Source organism: Ylistrum balloti, unplaced genomic scaffold (assembly GCF_031769215.1).
Source record: "Ylistrum balloti isolate Yb309-2 unplaced genomic scaffold, AGI_CSIRO_Ybal_v1 Utg369700, whole genome shotgun sequence".
NCBI lineage: Eukaryota > Metazoa > Mollusca > Bivalvia > Pectinida > Pectinidae > Ylistrum > Ylistrum balloti.
The window spans coordinates 262910-285795 of record NW_026781931.1 but is presented as its reverse complement, the minus strand read 5'-3'; the positions used below and the strand labels follow the sequence as shown (position 1 = coordinate 285795).

Sequence of the window (22886 nt, the reverse complement as noted above, 5' to 3'; positions counted from 1 at the left end):
CATAAGTAACAGCAGATCCAAGAAAAGATGACATTAGTAACATAGTAACAACAGATCCAATAAAAGATGACATTAGTAATAGCAGATCCAATAAAAGATGGCATTAGTAACATAGTAACAGCAGATCCAATAAAAGATGACACTAGTAACAGCAGACCCAATAACAGATGACATTAGTAACAGCAGATCCAATAAAAAATGACCTTAGTAATTAGGAATAGTAACACCAGATCTATGAAAGGGTGACATTAGTAACAACAGTTATATGGAAGGAGAAGAATTGTAAATATATGCATATATTTTGGATTAGTTACACTGGCCAGAAGGAAATTGGTAGGAAAGTAAATGTGATTTTAAAGTTCTTTCATGTCATAGCACAACACAAGTAATTAGATATATTATTGTTCAGATAGAATTAGAGTTAATATCAAAAGTGATCACATGACTTTTCATCCGTTACAGATTTACAGGGCTACATGTACATACAATGGTGATACTAGATTTACTGAATTCCTTATTTTGTAAGATTTATCCTTCACCACTTCAAACCTTCATAATTTCTCAGTTTTCTGTTATCTATATTAGATTTGACAGATCAAAGTCACCCCTATAATCATAAGAACTGATTTGTAGACACAAAGATTGCAAAATTAAGAATATAAACTCTAGACACGAAGTTTTGAAAAATTAAGTTGTACCAATAGGGTTTGGCTGTTTGCCATTGACTCTTATTCATTGTAACAAAAAGAATTATTATGGTGATTGGATATTGAAATATGACATGAAATATTGTTTCATAAGGGGGCGTGACACAGGATATTGTTAGGGGGTTGGGGGCGTGACACAGGATATTGTTAGGGGGTTGGGTCATGACACAGGATATTGTTAGGGGGTTGGGGGCGTGACACAGGATATTGTTAGGGGGTTGGGGGCGTGACACAGGATATTGTTAGGAGGTTGGGGGCGTGACACAGGATATTGTTAGGGGGTTGGGGGCGTGACACAGGATATTGTTAGGAGGTTGGGGGCGTGACACAGAGTATTGTTAGGGGGTTGGGGGCGTGACACAGGATATTGTTAGGGGTGGGGTCATGACACAGGATATTGTTAGGGGTGGGGTCATGACACAGGATATTGTTAGGGGTGGGGTCATGAAACAGGATATTGTTAGGGGTTTGGGTCATGACACAGGATATTGTTAGGGGTGGGGTCATGACACAGGATATTGTTAGGGGTAGGGTAGCATGACACTGGATATTGTTAGGGGTGGAGTCATGACACAGAATATTGTTAGGGGTGGGGTAATGACACAGGATATTGTTAGGGGTGGGGTAATGACACAGGATATTGTTAGGGGTGGGGTCATGACACAGGATATTGTTAGGGGTGGGGTCATGACACAGGATATTGTTAGGGGTGGGGTCATGACACAGGATATTGTTAGGGGTTTGGGTCATGACACAGGATATTGTTAGGGTTGGGGTCATGACACAGGATATTGTTAGGGGTGGGGTAATGACACAGGATATTGTTAGGGGTGGAGTAATGACACAGGATATTGTTAGGGGTTGGGTCATGACACAGGATATTGTTAGGGGTGGGGTCATGACAAAGGATATTGTTAGGGTTGGGGTTATGACACGGGATATTGTTAGGGGTTTGGGTCATGACACAGGATATTGTTAGGGGTTTGGGTCATGACACAGGATATTGTTAGGGGTGGGGTCATGACACAGGATATTGTTAGGGGTGGGGTAATGACACAGGATATTGTTAGGGGTTTGGGTCATGACACAGGATATTGTTAGGGGTGGGGTCATGACACAGGATATTGTTAGGGGTGGGGTCATGACACAGGATATTGTTAGGGGTGGGGTTATGACACAGGTAAAGTATTCATTGTTCTGGATTCTATTTCTGCTTCTATCACTGGTTGGCCATCATCAATACAACCCACCGGCCCTCCAACTCATAAAACTTCTGGAAAAGTGCTGGATGGATCTTTCTCAAATTTCATATGCAGGTTCCCCTTGGTCCCTAGTTGTGCATTGTACCTTTTTTGGGCTGATTCGAATTCAAGATGGCCGACAGGCAGCCATCTTGGATTTTGGATGTAAAAGTTTGTTACTGCTATTTCTTGGAAAGTACTGGATGGATCTTTCTCAAATTTCATATGCAGTTTCCCCTTAGTCCCTAGTTGTGCATTGTACCTTTTTTGGACTGATTCAAATTCACGATGGCCGACAGGTGGCCATCTTGGATTTTGGATGTAAAAGTTTGTTACTGCTATTTCTTGGAAAGTACTGAATGGATCTTTCTCAAATTCCATATGCAGTTTCCCCTTGGTCCCTAGTTGTGCATTGTACCTTTTTTAGACTGATTCGAATTCAAGATGGCAGACAGGTGGCCATCTTGGATTTTGAATGTAAAAGTTTTTTACTGCTATTTCTTGGAAAGTACTGGATGGATCTTTCTCAAATTTCATATGCATGTTCCAAGTTGTGCATTATACCTTTGTGGACTGATCCGAAATCAAGATGGCTGACAGGCAGCCATCTTGGATTTTGAGAGAAAAATCTTGTTACTGCTATATCTGAGGAAGTACTGGATGGATCCTTCTGATATTTCATAGATATTGGTTTCCCTTGGTCCCTAGTTGTGCATTGTACCTTTTTTGGACTGATTTGAAATCAAGGTGGCCCACAGGCAGCCATCTTGGATGTCGACAGTAATACAGCACAAGCATATTGTCCATTATCCACCTGTAACTGACTGCTATCTAATAATACTTTGGGATCTTTTTCAAATGATATTTGCTAATAGGTGCTTAATAAAAATATCTTGTGCCATCATTGAGTACATTCAATAAAGACCAGTTCATGAACATTTACAACACCTGTAACAAACAAAAAAAAATAAACAAATCTTCAAGAACTGAAAACAGATCCTCAAATGGTGGGCGCCAAGATCCCTCTGGGATCTCTTGTTATAAAGTTGACTTAATTATAAGAAATTGCAAACAGATAAGGCCAGAATTAATGAACTGGTTCATTGGACAACAGTAGCATTTGTTTTGAAATTAAGTTAAAATCAAATTAAATTGAAAGACTGAAAAAAAGAAAAATCTTATATAAATAAAGGGAGGGAGTGCCTTTTTTATAGACTAAGGGGGGTCTTGGACAGACCATAGGTATGTCTTGAATAGACAAGGGGAGGTCTTGTACAGACCACAGGTATGTCTTGAAGAGGCTAAGGGGAAGTCTTGTACAGGCTACAGGTATGTCTTGAAGAGACTAAGGTCTTGTACAGACCACAGGTATGTCTTGAAGAGACTTAGGGTAGGATTGTACAGACTACAGGTATGTCTTGAAGAGACTAAGGGGAAGTCTTGTACAGGCTACAGGTATGTCTTGAAGAGACTAAGGTCTTGTACAGACTACAGGTATGTCTTGAAGAGACTAAGGGGAAGTCTTGTACAGGCTACAGGTATGTCTTGAAGAGACTAAGGGGAAGTCTTGTACAGGCTACAGGTATGTCTTGAAGAGACTAAGGTCTTGTACAGACTACAGGTATGTCTTGAAGAGACTAAGGGGAAGTCTTGTACAGGCTACAGGTATGTCTTGAAGAGACTAAGGTCTTGTACAGACTACAGGTATGTCTTGAAGAGACTAAGGTCTTGTACAGACTACAGGTATGTCTTGAAGAGACTAAGGGAGGTCTTGTACAGACTACAGGTATGTCTTGAAGAGACTAAAGTCTTGTACAGACTACAGGTATGTCTTGAAGAGACTAAGGTCTTGTACAGACTACAGGTATGTCTTGAAGAGACTAAGGGAGGTCTTGTACAGACTACAGGTATGTCTTGAAGAGACTAAGGTCTTGTACAGACTACAGGTATGTCTTGAAGAGACTAAGGGGAAGTCTTGTACAGGCTACAGGTATGTCTTGAAGAGACTAAGGTCTTGTACAGACTACAGGTATGTCTTGAAGAGACTAAGGTCTTGTACAGACTACAGGTATGTCTTGAAGAGACTAAGGGAGGTCTTGTACAGACTACAGGTATGTCTTGAAGAGACTAAGGTCTTGTACAGACTACAGGTATGTCTTGAAGAGACTAAGGTCTTGTACAGACTACAGGTATGTCTTGAAGAGACTAAGGAGAGGTCTTGTACAGACTACAGGTATGTCTTGAAGAGACTAAGGTCTTGTACAGACTACAGGTATGTCTTGAAGAGACTAAGGTCTTGTACAGACTACAGGTATGTCTTGAAGAGACTAAGGAGAGGTCTTGTACAGACTACAGGTATGTCTTGAAGAGACTAAGGTCTTGTACAGACTACAGGTATGTCTTGAAGAGACTAAGGGGGGTCTTGTACAGACTACAGGTATGTCTTGAAGAGACTAAGGGTAGGCTTGTACAGACTACAGGTATGTCTTGAAGAGACTAAGGGGAAGTCTTGTACAGACTACAGGTATGTCTTGAAGAGACTAAGGTCTTGTACAGACTACAGGTATGTCTTGAAGAGACTAAGGTCTTGTATAGACTACAGGTATGTCTTGAAGAGACTAAGGTCTTGTACAGACTACAGGTATGTCTTGAAGAGACTAAGGGGAAGTCTTGTACAGACTACAGGTATGTCTTGAAGAGACTAAGGTCTTGTACAGACTACAGGTATGTCTTGAAGAGACTAAGGTCTTGTACAGGCTACAGGTATGTCTTGAAGAGACTAAGGGGAAGTCTTGTGCAGACTACAGGTATGTCTTGAAGAGACTAAGGTCTTGTACAGACTACAGGTATGTCTTGAAGAGACTAAGGTCTTGTACAGACTACAGGTATGTCTTGAAGAGACTAAGGTCTTGTACAGACTACAGGTATGTCTTGAAGAGACTAAGGTCTTGTACAGACTACAGGTATGTCTTGAAGAGACTAAGGTCTTGTACAGACTACAGGTATGTCTTGAAGAGACTAAGGTCTTGTACAGACTACAGGTATGTCTTGAAGAGACTAAGGGGAAGTCTTGTACAGACTACAGGTATGTCTTGAAGAGACTAAGGGGAAGTCTTGTACAGACTACAGGTATGTCTTGAAGAGACTAAGGTCTTGTACAGACCACAGGTATGTCTTGAAGAGACTAAGGTCTTGTACAGACTACAGGTATGTCTTGAAGAGACTAAGGTCTTGTACAGACTACAGGTATGTCTTGAAGAGACTAAGGGGAAGTCTTGTACAGACTACAGGTATGTCTTGAAGAGACTAAGGGGAAGTCTTGTACAGACTACAGGTATGTCTTGAAGAGACTAAGGTCTTGTACAGACTACAGGTATGTCTTGAAGAGACTAAGGTCTTGTACAGACTACAGGTATGTCTTGAAGAGACTAAGGGGAAGTCTTGTACAGACTACAGGTATGTCTTGAAGAGACTAAGGTCTTGTACAGACTACAGGTATGTCTTGAAGAGACTAAGGGGGGTCTTGTACAGACTACAGGTATGTCTTGAAGAGACTAAGGTCTTGTACAGACTACAGGTATGTCTTGAAGAGACTAAGGTCTTGTACAGACTACAGGTATGTCTTGAAGAGACTAAGGGGAAGTCTTGTACAGACTACAGGTATGTCTTGAAGAGACTAAGGTCTTGTACAGACTACAGGTATGTCTTGAAGAGACTAAGGTCTTGTACAGACTACAGGTATGTCTTGAAGAGACTAAGGTCTTGTACAGACTACAGGTATGTCTTGAAGAGACTAAGGTCTTGTACAGACTACAGGTATGTCTTGAAGAGACTAAGGTCTTGTACAGACTACAGGTATGTCTTGAAGAGACTAAGGTTTTGTACAGACTACAGGTATGTCTTGAAGAGACTAAGGGGAAGTATGGTACAGACTACAGGTATGTCTTGAAGAGACTAAGGTCTTGTACAGACTACAGGTATGTCTTGAAGAGACTAGGGGGAAGTCTGGTACAGACTACAGGTATGTCTTGAAGAGACTAAGGTCTTGTACAGACTACAGGTATGTCTTGAAGAGACTAAGGTCTTGTACAGACTACAGGTATGTCTTGAAGAGACTAAAGGGATAATGTGAGACTATGTACAAACAAAGGGGAGATGTTAAATGTTAGATTTGTATGGCAAACCTGTTCACAGATATAAAACAAAAATATGATTTAAACTTAATACTCTTGCTGATTCTAAAGGAGATGATGAAGTTGACTTTCCTAGATAGCTTTATATACATTTGGGGCTTTTTAGAGAGATCAGAATGACAGAATGATAATCACTTTACCAGAAATTAATGGCAGTCTGGTATTGTGTTATAGAAAATCCTTCAGCTAACTCCAAACGTATGTGTCTCCACCAACAATAAAGTCCCTACAACAGAATGAAGTCACCGTATCATTTCCTGATGTTTATTATATCACGGTATAGCTACAATACAGTATGACACTGTTTCATATTATCTATAAGTAATTAAGTGCAAAGTCACAAACATGTTCCACTTTAACTAAAATTTTATATTTTTTCAAGTTTGCTCTGCTTGATGTATCACCTCTCATTTACAACATCATCTTAATTCATCAATGTATTGTTAGAAAAGAAACTGTTTTTATTGCTGCCAAACATGGTAAAAAAAATGGAAGAAAAAAACACATGATCATCTCTTCAAAGACATTCAGGAAAGAAATACTCAATACAGTAAATCTAATATCACCAGCTGAAACTCACAAGTCATGTGACATCACTGTCATGGTGATCGATTAAATAAAGAACCAGGCATTTCTCTTGGTAGGTCAAGATGAAATTGTCACTTGTACAATTCCAGGACAAAATCATGTTTTGTTGATAAACTTTGGAAACATCGGCGTCATCAATTGCCATCAGCCATTTGTCTTCCAACAAAAAAATGTGTTAACTGCTGCATTTGTGTGCCATGAAAAATGCTTCCAGGCCATTTAACGACATTTGAATTCTTTTACATCCTCCAAGATAATCAATCTTGTACAAATAGGTTTCATTTCAGCTGGCTTTCCTGTAAATATCTCTGGTTTTTATGGGCAGATTATCAATCATGGATCAAATAGGATTTCTCTGTAGCAAATGTGAAATAAAATGAGATAGGTATGAATATGGAGAGGTACATGTCTGTAGGCCATATTTCTAGCTTCCTTTGTTGAATGAATATGGAGAGGTACATGTCTGACGGCCATATTTCTAGCTTCCTTTGTTGAATGAATATGGAGAGGTACATGTCTGTAGGCCATATTTCTAGCTTCCTTTGTTGAATGAATATGGAGAGGTACATGTCTGTCGGCCATATTTCTAGCTTCCTTTGTTGAATGAATATGGAGAGGTACATGTCTGTAGGCCATATTTCTAGCTTCCTTTGTTGAATGAATATGGAGAGGTACATGTCTGTTATTTCTAGGCCATATTTCTAGCTTCCTTTGTTGAATGAATATGGAGAGGTACATGTCTGTAGGCCATATTTCTAGAATATGGAGAGGTACATGTCTGTTGAATGAATATGGAGAGGTACATGTCTGTAGGCCATATTTCTAGCTTCCTTTGTTGAATGAATATGGAGAGGTACATGTCTGTAGGCCATATTTCTAGCTTCCTTTGTTGAATGAATATGGAGAGGTACATGTCTGTCGGCCATATTTCTAGCTTCCTTTGTTGAATGAATATGGAGAGGTACATGTCTGTAGGCCATATTTCTAGCTTCCTTTGTTGAATGAATATGGAGAGGTACATGTCTGTAGGCCATATTTCTAGCTTCCTTTGTTGAATGAATATGGAGAGGTACATGTCTGTTGGCCATATTTCTAGCTTCCTTTGTTGAATGAATATGGAGAGGTACATGTCTGTAGGCCATATTTCTAGCTTCCTTTGTTGAATGAATATGGAGAGGTACATGTCTGTAGGCCATATTTCTAGCTTCCTTTGTTGAATGAATATGGAGAGGTACATGTCTGTAGGCCATATTTCTAGCTTCCTTTGTTGAATGAATATGGAGAGGTACATGTCAGTTGGCCATATTTCTAGCTTCCTTTGTTGAATGAATATGGAGAGGTACATGTCTGTAGGCCATATTTCTAGCTTCCTTTGTTGAATGAATATGGAGAGGTACATGTCTGTAGGCCATATTTCTAGCTTCCTTTGTTGAATGAATATGGAGAGGTACATGTCTGTCGGCCATATTTCTAGCTTCCTTTGTTGAATGAATATGGAGAGGTACATGTCAGTTGGCCATATTTCTAGCTTCCTTTGTTGAACACAGCCCCTTCTGCTCAATTTTTCATTCACATTGCTCATTAGAATCAAAATTCAGAATATTGCTTGAACTCCACTTGAACAAACCTTGCTTCATCCCTGTATGCTTGAACCCCATTTTGCTCTCTGCTTTGTAGAAGGAGGATGACAGTGAGGCTGATATAGATGAGCTAGTAGCTAGCCACAAGGCCACAACACAGAGTTCCTTTGGGAGTAGTCGTGGCAACCTTCTGTCCACAGTAGCTGTAAGTAGCACCGCTCTGTTTCTATGCTCTACATCCATTTGAAGCATTAGTTTAAATGACAAATAACTGTCCCAAGATAGGACTGATAACGCCAGCCAAAACAAGCACTCAGGTGTCTTATATATGTCTGGTGTCATCTGAAATCAAGCTTGTATGGAAAATATCCCTCCTAAGGAAGAGGTTCTATTTGTAAGTATGATAAAGTTTAGCGTTTGTAGTTGTGTACAGGAGAGCTCTGTTTTTACTTCCATTTTTTCCATTAGGAAGAAAAACATTGGTAAAATAATGGTATTAGGTTCTTCAGGCCTATTTATAGGTATAACACTCCTGATTGACAACTCATTGTGTGTTCTAGGACAGTCGCGAGAGTATAGCAAGTTTCTACAGCGATGCTGGTGGAGTGAATTATGGGAAAGTTCCTATAACGGGTGAGATACAGTTTGGCCTAGACTACAACTACCGCACAGGGTCACTGGAGATTGCTATTCGACAATGCAAGGACTTAGCACCAGCTGACCCAAAACGACACCGATCAGACCCGTACGTTGTCTCCTTGTAGAAAAGATTTCATAAACACTATTTGATACTAAGTCTTTGTTAAGGTTCATTTTTGTTTGTAAAATTCATCTTTATATATAAAAAATATAGAAAATTCATATTGCATCAGCTTTGAGGATAACTAGATTTGATGAGATGAGGTGTTTAGCCAGGCATATGTTACATGTTTATATACGTTTATCTGATCCATTAAAGATAAATAGGGTATTGGTACCTCAGTCAGTAGATCGTTAGCCTACGTAACCTCAAATGAAGATTCATGGTGTCTGGTTTAATGTGGCTTGTGCTTCTCAGGAAGCTGAGTAATGGATAAGTTTGTGCTATCATAGCAGCATCCTATAACAAGACACTTTGCCCTAATTGCTCTGGACGGCATGCAACAATCCTTCTGTATGTTGTTCAGTGAGACAACCACCAGTTAATACAAGGAGACCCCGCTCAAAATGACCCTGACTGTTCATCGGGTGATAAACCCAACAAAGTAACAAATGAACAATGATAAAAGTAGGTCAGCTGAGGGGTAAACATTGCAACAAAATTAGGTCTCAAGTGACCTATTTCCTTAATTGTGATGTCTGTAACATTGGTGGTTGTCATGAAACATAAGAATGTCGTGTTGGTAACATAACATAGAAACACGGACTGCAGTAGCACACCACTGTATCATTTCATGATAAGACCAGCAGCAACACCTTCAGTAGGTCAACAAAGGATATTGTGATATTAGACGGTTGTACACGTATCAATCCTCAAGTTATTAGATCAAGATTTCTAGGACTTATAATTTCCTCTTAATGACCTTGAAGTAAAATGACCTTGAAGTAAAAACCAGGGTAACTTTTTTACTATTTTATATTAAAGTTGGTACAATGTTATAAACATTGATCTGAACCTTTCTATTTAACTTCTCTAATAGTGTTCTGTAGGTGAGAGCCATTTTGTGTATACAGTTAACTTACCTGAAATGAAGACTGCATCTTCACCTATGATGGTGAGATGGGTGCCATTTTATGGACAGGGACAAGATGACAGTTTTAACAATGTCTGTCCTGTCCCTTCACCTCATTTTCAATTCTTCATAGTGAGATAGATGCCATTTTATGGACAGGGACAAGATGACAGTTTTAACAATGTCTGTCCTGTCCCTTCACCTCATTTTCAATTCTTCATAGTAAGATGGGTGCCATTTATGGAGAGCTACCACCAAGTCAATGTTATCACTCTAGAGATGAGTTACTTTGGTTTTGATCAAACTTTAAGTCAATGTCACCTATGATGATGTCTCAGATAGTTTTGTCTTTCAGGGTTCAAAGGTCACGTCCACTATTTCTATCTTTAGTTATCAAAACATTGATACATTTATGTATAGGAGTAGGACATTCATGCCTCACAATGACATTTTCTAGTTTATAAAAGTGTTAAGAAATGTTTCATTTGTGACTAATTAATCATATTGAAGATCTATTAAAACTATCAGCTATGTTTACATTCCTTGTTTACAGATATGTGAAGACTTACTTACTACCTGATAAAACACGCGGAGGAAAAAGGAAAACCAGGGTCAAGAAAAACACCCTTTCTCCAATTTTCGATGAAACTCTGCGTGTAAGTATTCGCAGATTAATGTCTTTGCTTAGGAGAGGGAAAAACAAATAAAAAATGATTTTAGCAAAATAGAGTTGATCTATATGTATGTCTGGAATGTAATGAGTTGCACCAGGAACTCTTTGTAGGGAAAAACATTCACAGGAAACGTTTTTCAGACTGATGAAGTATGCAATTAAGTTCTGTCTGGGAAATAACTGCTGCTATTGAAGCTGTACACTACAAGATCTATACTTAAATGGAGAAAAACAGTTAAAACACGACACATTAACGGGCCTGCCTGTCTTGAGTAATGCATCTTTTTGCCTTGTAGTATCTTATCTCTAAGAGTGAGGTGGAGAACAGGATATTGTGGGTCACCGTCTGGCATAATGACAGGTTTGGTCGCAATGATTTCCTTGGAGAGGTATCCATTAACTTTGACTACTTTCGATTTGGAGACTCTGCCCCAAAATGGTACACATTACAAGAAAGGGTAAGAAATTTCTACCTCTCCACTGCTTTATAGATTATCTGACCCAAAGTGTCAGGATGACTTATAGCCATTGTGATTTGTCCGTCATTTTGTGACAACATTGTGTCATGCAACATCCGCAAACTTTCCGTCAAATGACTTCTCCTCAATAACCAAAAGGCCTAGGGTGCTGATATTGGACCTGTAGCATGTTGTGATGAAGGACTACCAAGTTTGTTCATATATTTTGACCTTGATCTTCTTTTAAGGTCACAGGTGTTAAATATGTCTAAATTTTTTAAACAACTTAGTCTTGTAATAATTTCATGTCTAAGATAAGAATTAAAAGTTTGATAATTTATTTAAGCACAAGTCAATAAAGTATACCAATTATTTGACCACCAGGTGGAGACACAGACTACATCACTGCTGACTTACCAAGGTGATCTGATCCTGTCAATAAGGCTGGTATCAAAGGACAATGTTAAGGAGCTCCTCACATCCCCCACCAAGACCAAGAGGAAAAAGGCACGGCCAGATGGCCAATCAGGATATCAGTTACAGATCATGGTGAAAGAGGCAAGAAATCTCACTGCAGTGCGGTCCAATGGCTTCTCTGACCCATTCTGTAAAGCGTAAGTCTTCTTTATTTAAAACTTCTGCATAGCTTTATCTGTTACATAACAGGTACATTGAATACTGAACAAAAGGTTATTTATCATTTATTTTTATACAGGGGAAAAAATACGGGGGTAAAATATGGTCCTTATGATCAATCTCAATGGAACTGCATTAGTTACTTACCTGCCTTTAGACCTTGCTTGGAATAGCTTTTCAGGTGAAAATTCACAGTAATGGATAAAATGATGTCACCATCAATCTTCAAATCTTTGTAGTGTTTCCTTGCTCATTCAAACATAACATTCTATGACATTCGGTAAAAGTAAATTTTGTGAAAATCCAACTTCGGTGAAAAGGTGAAAATGATGTTCATATATGCCTTCCAGTTACCTGTTGCCTGACAAACACAAAGGACTTAAGCAGAAAACACCTGTGATAAAGCGAGACTGCAACCCTAAGTGGAACTACACATTCATATTTGATGATGTTAGACCAGAAGATTTGAAGGAGCGTGGTTTGGAACTTACTATCTGGGACCATGATAAGATCTCCAGCAACGACTTCCTGGGTGGAGTCAGACTCAACCTTGGACTGGGTATGTTACAAATTGTCATAGGAGTCAGACTCAACCTTGGACTGGGTATGTTACAAATTGTCATAGGAGTCAGACTCAACCTTGGACTGGGTATGTTATAGGAGTCAGACTCAACCTTGGACTGGGTATGTTACAAATTGTCATAGGAGTCAGACTCAGCCTTGGACTGGGTATGTTACAGACTGTTATAGGAGTCAGACTCAACCTTGGACTGGGTATGTTACAAATTGTCATAGGAGTCAGACTCAGCCTTGGACTGGGTATGTTACAAATTGTCATAGGAGTCAGACTCAGCCTTGGACTGGGTATGTTACAGACTGTTATAGGAGTCAGACTCAACCTTGGACTGGGTATGTTACAAATTGTCATAGGAGTCAGACTCAGCCTTGGACTGGGTATGTTACAAATTGTCATAGGAGTCAGCCTCAGCCTTGGACTGGGTATGTTACAGACTGTTATAGGAGTCAGACTCAACCTTGGACTGGGTATGTTACAAATTGTCATAGGAGTCAGACTCAGCCTTGGACTGGGTATGTTACAGACTGTTATAGGAGTCAGACTCAACCTTGGACTGGGTATGTTACAGACTGTTATAGGAGTCAGACTCAACCTTGGACTGGGTATGTTACAGACTGTTATAGGAGTCAGACTCAACCTTGGACTGGGTATGTTACAGACTGTTATAGGAGTCAGACTCAACCTTGGACTGGGTATGTTACAGACTGTTATAGGAGTCAGACTCAGCCTTGGACTGGGTATGTTACAAATTGTCCTCAGCCTTGGACTGGGTATGTTACAGACTGTTATAGGAGTCAGACTCAACCTTGGGCTGGGTATGTTTTAGGAGTCAGACTCAACCTTGGACTGGGTATGTTATAGACTGTTATAGGAGTCAGACTCAACCTTGGACTGGGTATGTTACAGGCTGTTATAGGAGTCAGACTCAACCTTGGACTGGGTATGTTATAGACTTGATTTATCTGTATTATAAAAAAACGTTTCCTTGTTATAATTATGAATAAAAAGAAAAGTAAAGATTTAAATCAAGACTGTTATGTTTGCTGTATTAGTATCTTCTCATCAAGGTCTTTCCTTAATCTCCATATATTTAATGTACTCCTTTCAATCTGATTGACAAAAATTTTTATTATTTCCAGGACGAAGTTATGGTAAAATTGTTGACTGGAATGATGCTAAAGGTGAAGAAATTTCAATATGGCAGGCAATGCTAGACCGGCCTGATTCTTGGATTGACGGTACCTTGATCCTACGACCAAATATGGACAAAAGGCGATATTAGTTTGTCTTTGAACAGATATTTGTTACATGACTTTGGATTGGATGAAACAGGGTTTTGATAAAAGTCTCTACCTTGAGTATGTGACTTCTGTTGTTATGACACTAGTGAGTTGATGGGGTAAAGACTAGTATTGCTTATGTTGACCGAACTCGCAGTAACCAAATAAAAACAATACCATATAAGGTGATATCTATTATGATATAGGGTAAGGGTGTAAGTGAAAAATATGGAATCTCAAGTGACATTTTGTTGATAATTTAACCATAAAATATGAGCACAGAAAACAGAACAAATACATACTGTTTTGACCAAATATGATTAAATCACTAGAACTGGAAACTGGCAGTGATTCCATATTTTATCCATAACATATGGAAATGATATGTGGAATACCTGTCGTAATAATTGTGTAGTTTTAAGCATCTTACTTTATTGGAAAGTGTACTCAATTTGTGGTAAGATACTGTAGTAGGCACTTCAGTGGTAAACATACTGAAGTAGGCACTTAAGTGGTAAACATACTGAAGTAGGCACTTAAGTGGTAACCATACTGAAGTAGGCACTTAAGTGGCAAACATACTGAAGTAGGCACTTAAGTGGTAATCTTACTGAAGTAGGCACTTAAGTGGTAACCTTACTGAAGTAGGCACTTAAGTGGTAACCATACTGAAGTAGGCACTTAAGTGGTAACCTTACTGAAGTAGGCACTTAAGTGGTAACCTTACTGAAGTAGGCACTTAAGTGGTAAACATACTGAAGTAGGCACTTAAGTGGTAACCATACTGAAGTAGGCACTTAAGTGGCAAACATACTGAAGTAGGCACTTAAGTGGTAATCTTACTGAAGTAGGCACTTAAGTGGTAAACATACTGAAGTAGGCACTTAAGTGGTAACCATACTGAAATCACTTAAGTGGTAAACATACTGAAGTAGGCACTTAAGTGGTAAACATACTGAAGTAGGCACTTAAGTGGTAACCATACTGAAGTAGGCACTTAAGTGGTAACCTTACTGAAGTAGGCACTTAAGTGGTAACCATACTGAAGTAGGCACTTAAGTGGTAACCTTACTGAAGTAGGCACTTAAGTGGTAAACATACTGAAGTAGGCACTTAAGTGGTAAACATACTGAAGTAGGCACTTAAGTGGTAAACATACTGAAGTAGGCACTTAAGTGGTAAACATACTGAAGTAGGCACTTAAGTGGTAACCTGAAGTAGGCATACTGAAGTAGGCACTTAAGTGGTAACCACTTACTGAAGTAGGCACTTAAGTGGTAACCATACTGAAGTAGGCACTTAAGTGGTAAACATACTGAAGTAGGCACTTAAGTGGTAAACATACTGAAGTAGGCACTTAAGTGGTAAACATACTGAAGTAGGCACTTAAGTGGTAACCATACTGAAGTAGGCACTTAAGTGGTAAACATACTGAAGTAGGCACTTAAGGCACTTAAGTGGTAACCATAAGTAGGCACTTAAGTGGTAACCAAATAGGCACTTAAGTGGTAAACATACTGAAGTAGGCACTTAAGTGGTAAACATACTGAAGTAGGCACTTAAGTGGTAAACATACTGAAGTAGGCACTTAAGTGGTAGGCATAATTACTTGAGTAGCTTTAAGATTTTTTTCTACAGTGCCTGGAAATAATCTATAAATACCATTCATCTTTATATAGGTGCCTCATCCTCATAAGTATTCAGTGAACATATAAGTAAACATGCATGTTTTATTTCATCTTAAACATATATGGCCAACTTTAACTCATAAACATTTTGTTAACTTCATCACAAACATCTTGGGAAATTTTACTTGATAACATTCATATAGTACACTTTGTATCAGGTAAAAACATCTGTAAACTCAATTTCATATAAAACAAGGTAAATAATATGTGATAAATAATTAATTCATTTCATTTCATACGTTTAAAATAATTTTTTTATGATATACATGCTGTAAATGTCATCTGATGCACATAAACTTAATTCATCTCATGGAATGATGAAAAACTGATCTCAATATTACAATCCGAACTCTAAATTTGTCTTTGTCTGTGCTGTGTGTATAACGAGTGTCAAGACTCGATTCTAGGTTACTTTTACATGTTTTAAAGTTTATGAGTTTATTTCTTATGTTTTTCCCTACTACATCCAGGCCCATTTCTGTCTCGTGAATCAGTTTGTAAATTCTCAGCTGTCAAGCTTATTACTGTACTGAAATTAAGGGAAGCATCTCTGGGAGATAAAAATGTAGTTTATTTACCAATTAAATTTGCAAATATTAGTAACTAATTCTATGTGACAAAATCAATGTGATCAGTGTATTATACTTACTAGGCAGTAGGTCTAGTAATAAGTATTAATGCCAATGTGATGCGATATACCCTCCCACCCCCACCCCCATCTCTTAAAGTTAGAACTACATGTTATCCGACCCCCCCCCCCCCCATCCCCACCCTCATCATTCCACCTTGCTGATTGCAGGATAGATTTAGTATGTGATAAAGGCTTAGCTGATATTATTTTTGTGTGATGTTTTTGTTTATCATACACTAGTGCAATACATGTACACAAACTGGGCTGTCCACTGCTACTGTACATCTGTACGACATTGGGTCGGATTTCTATATTATGTTTGTGACTGTGCAATATTAAGGTGTATGGTATAATTTCATTATTAATAATTTACAATTTTACATGACCAAATCTTATTGTCATCTAAATAAATCACATCATTCTTTGTCAGTACGAACTGATTTAGAAGGACTTGATCTTTATTTTAACATAAAGCTATCACTGATCACACATTAGAAGAGGGCTATCAGGGTATCTATGCTGTATACATATAATATTCCATTTCTTTTTCAAAAGTTACGAAACCAAATCAGGGTATCTAAGGTATAATATTTCTTGATAATCTAATTTAAAGTTGGATAGAAGTCCATCCTAGATAACAATTAAAATCAAATATCCTTCAAAGAGCGAGTTTTGTGAAATCATCATTCATCTGAGTAAGATCACTCAGGATTATAGAGTGACAGATTCCTGGTTTGTCTTCCTGGGAAGGATGATACATGAAAGTGATTGGTCAGGAGTCATTTTGATCTGACGTTTTACTGATCGTTCCACTGCTGAAGGATCCTAACACATAGTTCATTGGAAATGATACCCTTATCTTGGTCTAGGTTTTACAAGAAATGGTTGAAAGCTTTGTCTGAAAATGTGTATGAAATATTTATGATAAGATACAGCTTTTTCCTTCTGTGTGTTATAGATTATAATTTCCCAGTAATAAGATTAACTTTTATATTGAAATGGGGATTGAATACTAAAGTCTTTTCAGTATTTTACAGATAATTTCTGAATAACTGAGACAACATCTTGCAATAATCTTCTCCAAATGATATTGTAAGAAATCTATAAGAAGGTGCAGTTAAAGAAAAGAACAATGGCCCCTATCATACTTTTGAAATGAAAATCTATAATTATACCATGTGGTAAGAATGAGTTATCTCCCCTAGGTATATCTGACACTAAGTACATGGCAACTTCAACTAATTACCTTACTTATATATTTTTGTTTAAGTGCTTGAATATAATTGCATTTTAATTTAACCCAAATCATCTCATAATCATTTCCTAAAAATCTAACTTACTCATCACAATAAAAAGAAAAAAAAAGATATTTTGTGTCTCGGAACTCATCATGGATGAGAATGAAGTTATGCCTGTGACTGAAGTGATATAACAAAAGCATTGTGGTGTTGATGCTGTAATTGTATTGTAGATTGTATTGACCATGATAATATATCAGAGATAAATAACATATATCAAACTTGTGTAAACAGAAAACTTCCTCCTATGCTGCATTTGATATTTTATGGTGCTTAGCTAAAGTTTACTTGTAAATGTGGAATCTCAAGTTTACATATATATCATTACACTTGTTTACAATTTGCATAATTAGGAAGCTGAGTGGGGAGAATATTTATTCAACGCTTAATTACCTAGACCTCTGTCTTCATACACAGTAAAACTTTACAGTGTACAGACTACAGGGTCAGGGTTAGTAATTAGACAACTAGATAATGGGGCACTGTGTCCCCAAGAACACTGGTGGAATAAATTGACAGTGTGTCTGTGGGAGCACTGTGTGGATAACGGGAAAGTTTGTCCCCCAAGAACACTGGTGGAATAAATTGACAGTGTGTCTGTGGGAGCACTGTGTGGATAACGGGAAAGTTTGTCCTCCATTCACAATGGTTGGATTAATATGGAGTGATTATTGTCTAATACTGGGGCAGTGTGTTCTCAAGAAGGGTGGTGAGATAGATTGACAGTGTGTTCCTGGGAGTGTTGTCTGGTACTGGGACAGTGTGTTCTCAAGAAGGGTGGTGAGATAGATTGACAGTGTGTTCCTGGGAGTGCTGTCTGGTACTGGGGCATTGTGTTCTCAAGGACACTAGTGAGATAGATTGACAGTGTGTTCCTGGGAGTGTTGTCTGGTACTGGGGCAGTGTGTTCTCAAGGACACTACTAGTGAGATAGATTGACAGTGTGTCTCTGGGATTGTTGTGTGGTACTGGGGTAGTGTGTTCTCAAGGACACTAGTGAGATAGATTGACAGTATGTCTCTGGGATTGTTGTGTGGTACTGGGGCAGTGTGTTCTCAAGGACACTAGTGAGATAGATTGACAGTATGTCTCTGGGATTGTTGTGTGGTACTGGGGCAGTGTGTTCTCAAGGACACTAGTGAGATAGATTGACAGTGTGTCTCTGGGATTGTTGTGTGGTACTGGGGCAGTGTGTTCTCAAGGACACTAGTGAGATAGATTGACAGTGTGTCTCTGGGATTGTTGTGTGGTACTGGGGCAGTGTGTTCTCAAGGACACTAGTGAGATAGATTGACAGTGTGTTCCTGGGAGTGTTGTCTGGTACTGGGGCAGTGTGTTCTCAAGGACACTAGTGAGATAGATTGACAGTGTGTTCCTGGGAGTGTTGTGTGGTACTGGGGCAGTGTGTTCTCAAGGACACTAGTGAGATAGATTGACAGTGTGATCCTGGGAGTGTTGTCTGGTACTGGGGCAGTGTGTTCTCAAGGACACTAGTGAGATAGATTGACAGTGTGATCCTGGGAGTGTTGTCTGGTACTGGGGCAGTGTGTACTCAAGGACACTAGTGAGATAGATTGACAGTATGTCTCTGGGATTGTTGTGTGGTACTGGGGCAGTGTGTTCTCAAGGACACTAGTGAGATAGATTGACAGTGTGTTCCTGGGAGTGTTGTGTGGTACTGGGGCAGTGTGTTCTCAAGGACACTAGTGAGATAGATTGACAGTGTGTCTCTGGGATTGTTGTGTGGTACTGGGGCAGTGTGTTCTCAAGGACACTAGTGAGATAGATTGACAGTGTGTCTCTGGGATTGTTGTGTGGTACTGGGGCAGTGTGTTCTCAAGGACACTAGTGAGATAGATTGACAGTGTGTCTCTGGGATTGTTGTGTGGTACTGGGGCAGTGTGTTCTCAAGGACACTAGTGAGATAGATTGACAGTGTGTCTCTGGGATTGTTGTGTGGTACTGGGGCAGTGTGTTCTCAAGGACACTAGTGAGATAGATTGACAGTGTGTCTCTGGGATTGTTGTGTGGTACTGGGGCAGTGTGTTCTCAAGGACACTAGTGAGATAGATTGACAGTGTGTCTCTGGGATTGTTGTGTGGTACTGGGGCAGTGTGTTCTCAAGGACACTAGTGAGATAGATTGACAGTGTGTCTCTGGGATTGTTGTGTGGTACTGGGGCAGTGTGTTCTCAAGGACACTAGTGAGATAGATTGACAGTGTGTCTCTGGGATTGTTGTGTGGTACTGGGGCAGTGTGTTCTCAAGGACACTAGTGAGATAGATTGACAGTGTGTCTCTAGGATTGTTGTGTGGTACTGGGGCAGGTGTTCTCAAGTAGTGAGATAGATTGACAGTGTGTTCCTGGGATTGTTGTCTTGTACTGGGTGAGTGTTTCCCTTAGTTCTGTAGTTAGTTAGATTGACAGTGTGTTTCTGGGAGTGTTGTGTGGTACTGGGGCAGTGTGTTCTCAAGGACACTAGTGAGATAGATTGACAGTGTGTCTCTGGGATTGTTGTGTGGTACTGGGGCAGTGTGTTCTCAAGGACACTAGTGAGATAGTGTGTGTCTCTGGGATTGTTGTGTGGTACTGGGGCAGTGTGTTCACACTAGTGAGATAGATTGACAGTGTGTCTCTAGGATTGTTGTGTGGTACTGGGGCAGTGTGTTCTCAAGGACACTAGTGAGATAGATTGACAGTGTGTCTCTGGGATTGTTGTGTGGTACTGGGGCAGTGTGTTCTCAAGGACACTAGTGAGATAGATTGACAGTGTGTCTCTGGGATTGTTGTGTGGTACTGGGGCAGTGTGTTCTCAAGGACACTAGTGAGATAGATTGACAGTGTGTCTCTGGGATTGTTGTGTGGTACTGGGGCAGTGTGTTCTCAAGGACACTAGTGAGATAGATTGACAGTGTGTCTCTGGGATTGTTGTGTGGTACTGGGAGTGTGTGTGGTACTGGGGCAGTGTGTTCTCAAGGACACTAGTGAGATAGTTCTCATTGACAGTGTGTCTCTGGGATTGTTGTGTGGTACTGGGGCAGTGTGTTCTCAAGGACACTAGTGAGATAGATTGACAGTGTGTCTCTGGGATTGTTGTGTGGTACTGGGGCAGTGTGTTCTCAAGGACACTAGTGAGATAGATTGACAGTGTGTCTCTGGGATTGTTGTGTGGTACTGGGGCAGTGTGTTCTCAAGGACACTAGTGAGATAGATTGACAGTGTGTCTCTGGGATTGTTGTGTGGTACTGGGGCAGGGAGTCCCCAAGGACACTAGTGAGATAGATTGACAGTGTGTCTCTGGGAGTGTTGTGTGGTACTGGGGCAGTGTGTTCTCAAGGACACTAGTGAGATAGATTGACAGTGTGTTCCTGGGATTGTTGTGTGGTACTGGGGCAGGGAGTCCCCAAGGACACTAGTGAGATAGATTGACAGTGTGTTCCTGGGAGTGTTGTGTGGTACTGGGGCAGGGAGTCCCCAAGGACACTAGTGAGATAGATTGACAGTGTGACCCTGGGAGTGTTGTGTGGTACTGGGGCAGGGAGTCCCCAAGGACACTAGTGAGATAGATTGACAGTGTGTCTCTGGGATTGTTGTGTGGTACTGGGGCAGTGTGTTCTCAAGGACACTAGTGAGATAGATTGACAGTGTGTCTCTGGGAGTGTTGTGTGGTACTGGGACAGTGTGTTCTCAAGGACACTAGTGAGATAGATTGACAGTGTGTCTCTGGGAGTGTTGTGTGGTACTGGGACAGTGTGTTCCTGGGAGCACTCTCTGGTTAATGGGACAGTGGAACAGTGGTAGGATAATTGGACAAAACATTGTCTGGATAATTGGGCAGTGTGTTTCAAAGAGAATTGGCTAAGTATTTGGAAGTCTATCGCAGACCGTAGGAAAGCCATAGAATTATTATTTAGCTTTTCACACTTTGAAGCATCAGTTTTTGTCATTTTTGCCACAGGGTAACCTTTCAGTGGAGTGGTAGTTTTTAAAGGATTTGCCTCCATTGGTAGAAATCCCAGACTTATGGTGTGAGAAAAGTTGATATGCTATTTGTATTGAGTGACTTCCATACATAGAAATTGTTCTATCAATCTATGTTGTAATTTTGTGATTTAACATGAAGGCTAAGAATATCGCATCCATAGTCATTGCAAAACAGGGTAATTAAAATTACAAAAGCTCCATTAGCTGTGTGTTTAACAAGCTAAGCTAGCAGCTCTATTTGACCAGAATTTTCTAACTAATAATGACATCATCCTAACAAGGAAAACCTCCTTAATTATGTTGACCTTATATTTATACTTGTGTATCAATATTTAGTTAATGCAATATTCAGGTTACCACCTTGAGCCCCTGACTGTGGCCCCGACTTGACCAGTAAGCTGTGTGATGATCCTTGTGTATCCCCTTATCCTGTTCTCAATACATAAAAAGTATTTACACATTAAAAATATATATTTTACTAACGTAGTGGTATCTATGCAATAAAGGGTTGCTTTCTTATGGTCTCTAACAAAGTAAATGATGTGCAGTTTGATGTTAGTCTCCTAATTCTTTCGTGAAGATATTTTAAGTTTGATGATTATAAGCTTTCCCTAGGTCTCTCTCACATCACAGAAACTGCCTAGAATTACAAAAATAACAATCCATAGATACAACATAAAAAGACTGAAATTCTATCATGTTTAGATATTTTTGAATAGCTTTATTACATAAATATGGTATTTGCTTATTTTCTGTTTATATATATATGTGTATACATATATATATTTGCAGTTTCTTCAAGTGATATTTACTGTGGAGAGATAAAGTACCCAAACTATATAAAAATAGTAAACATAAAATATGAAGTCGTGAGTATTTGCACGTTACCATTTTGCATATTTGTTAATCTTTTTTTAAAAATAATATATTCTATATAGTTGCTGTTGATTTTTAAACATATTTCATGGTAAACATTCCAGTAAGTTTAATATAAAGTATATTGCTCATATAGTTCTCATGTTTTTGTACATTAAAAAACCCATCTTCATATGCCATCCATAGATTGTTCTGTTGTTTCATTCAGAGTTTAAATGTGTTTGTTTGAAAGTGGCCATGTATTATGTATGCGTATATTGTTACTTTTTTTCTATTGAAATTTTGTGTATAAATTGTACCTAGTATATAATTGTACAGAATTTATACATTTTCTACTAAAAACTTATTTATTTGATATATCCTGGTATTTCTTTCTTTCTCTCTAAATAGTGCAGAAAATTGTTAGGTCTTTTAACACCTTGTTTTAAATCAACCTGGTGAAATAAGAAAGTGTTTCAGTAGTTACAAAAACATTTTTTTCCATATTCTTTTAAAGTACCTTGATACCAGGAATTACAAAAACAAAATCCTGTGAAGCACTTGAGTACCAGGGCATTCCAGGTGTTGGTACAGGGGTGTGATAGTCCTGTAAAACACCTTGGTATTGGGAATGTTCTATTTTCTGTAAGAGTACAGGGGTGTGATAGTCCTGTAAAACACCTTGGTATTGGGAATGTTCTATTTTCTGTAAGAGTACAGGGGTGTGATAGTCCTGTAAAACACCTTGGTATTGGGAGTGTTCCATGTCCTGTATGAGTAAAGGG

At 39.1% G+C, this 22886-nt stretch overlaps 1 protein-coding gene across 1 annotated transcript in view; it reads left to right on the top strand.

Annotated features, from left to right (window-relative positions):
* The window catches only part of LOC132565180 (synaptotagmin-like protein 4), an 89546-nt gene extending 75899 nt beyond the window's left edge, over positions 1–13647 (top strand). The window contains exons 6-12 of the mRNA XM_060229809.1: positions 8407–8514; positions 8870–9054; positions 10575–10677; positions 10991–11152; positions 11537–11766; positions 12139–12347; positions 13505–13647. Of these exons, the coding sequence (XP_060085792.1) occupies positions 8407–8514; positions 8870–9054; positions 10575–10677; positions 10991–11152; positions 11537–11766; positions 12139–12347; positions 13505–13647 (1140 nt within the window). The remainder of the gene's footprint in view (positions 1–8406; positions 8515–8869; positions 9055–10574; positions 10678–10990; positions 11153–11536; positions 11767–12138; positions 12348–13504) is intronic.
* Positions 13648–22886: the final 9239 nt, after the last annotated feature.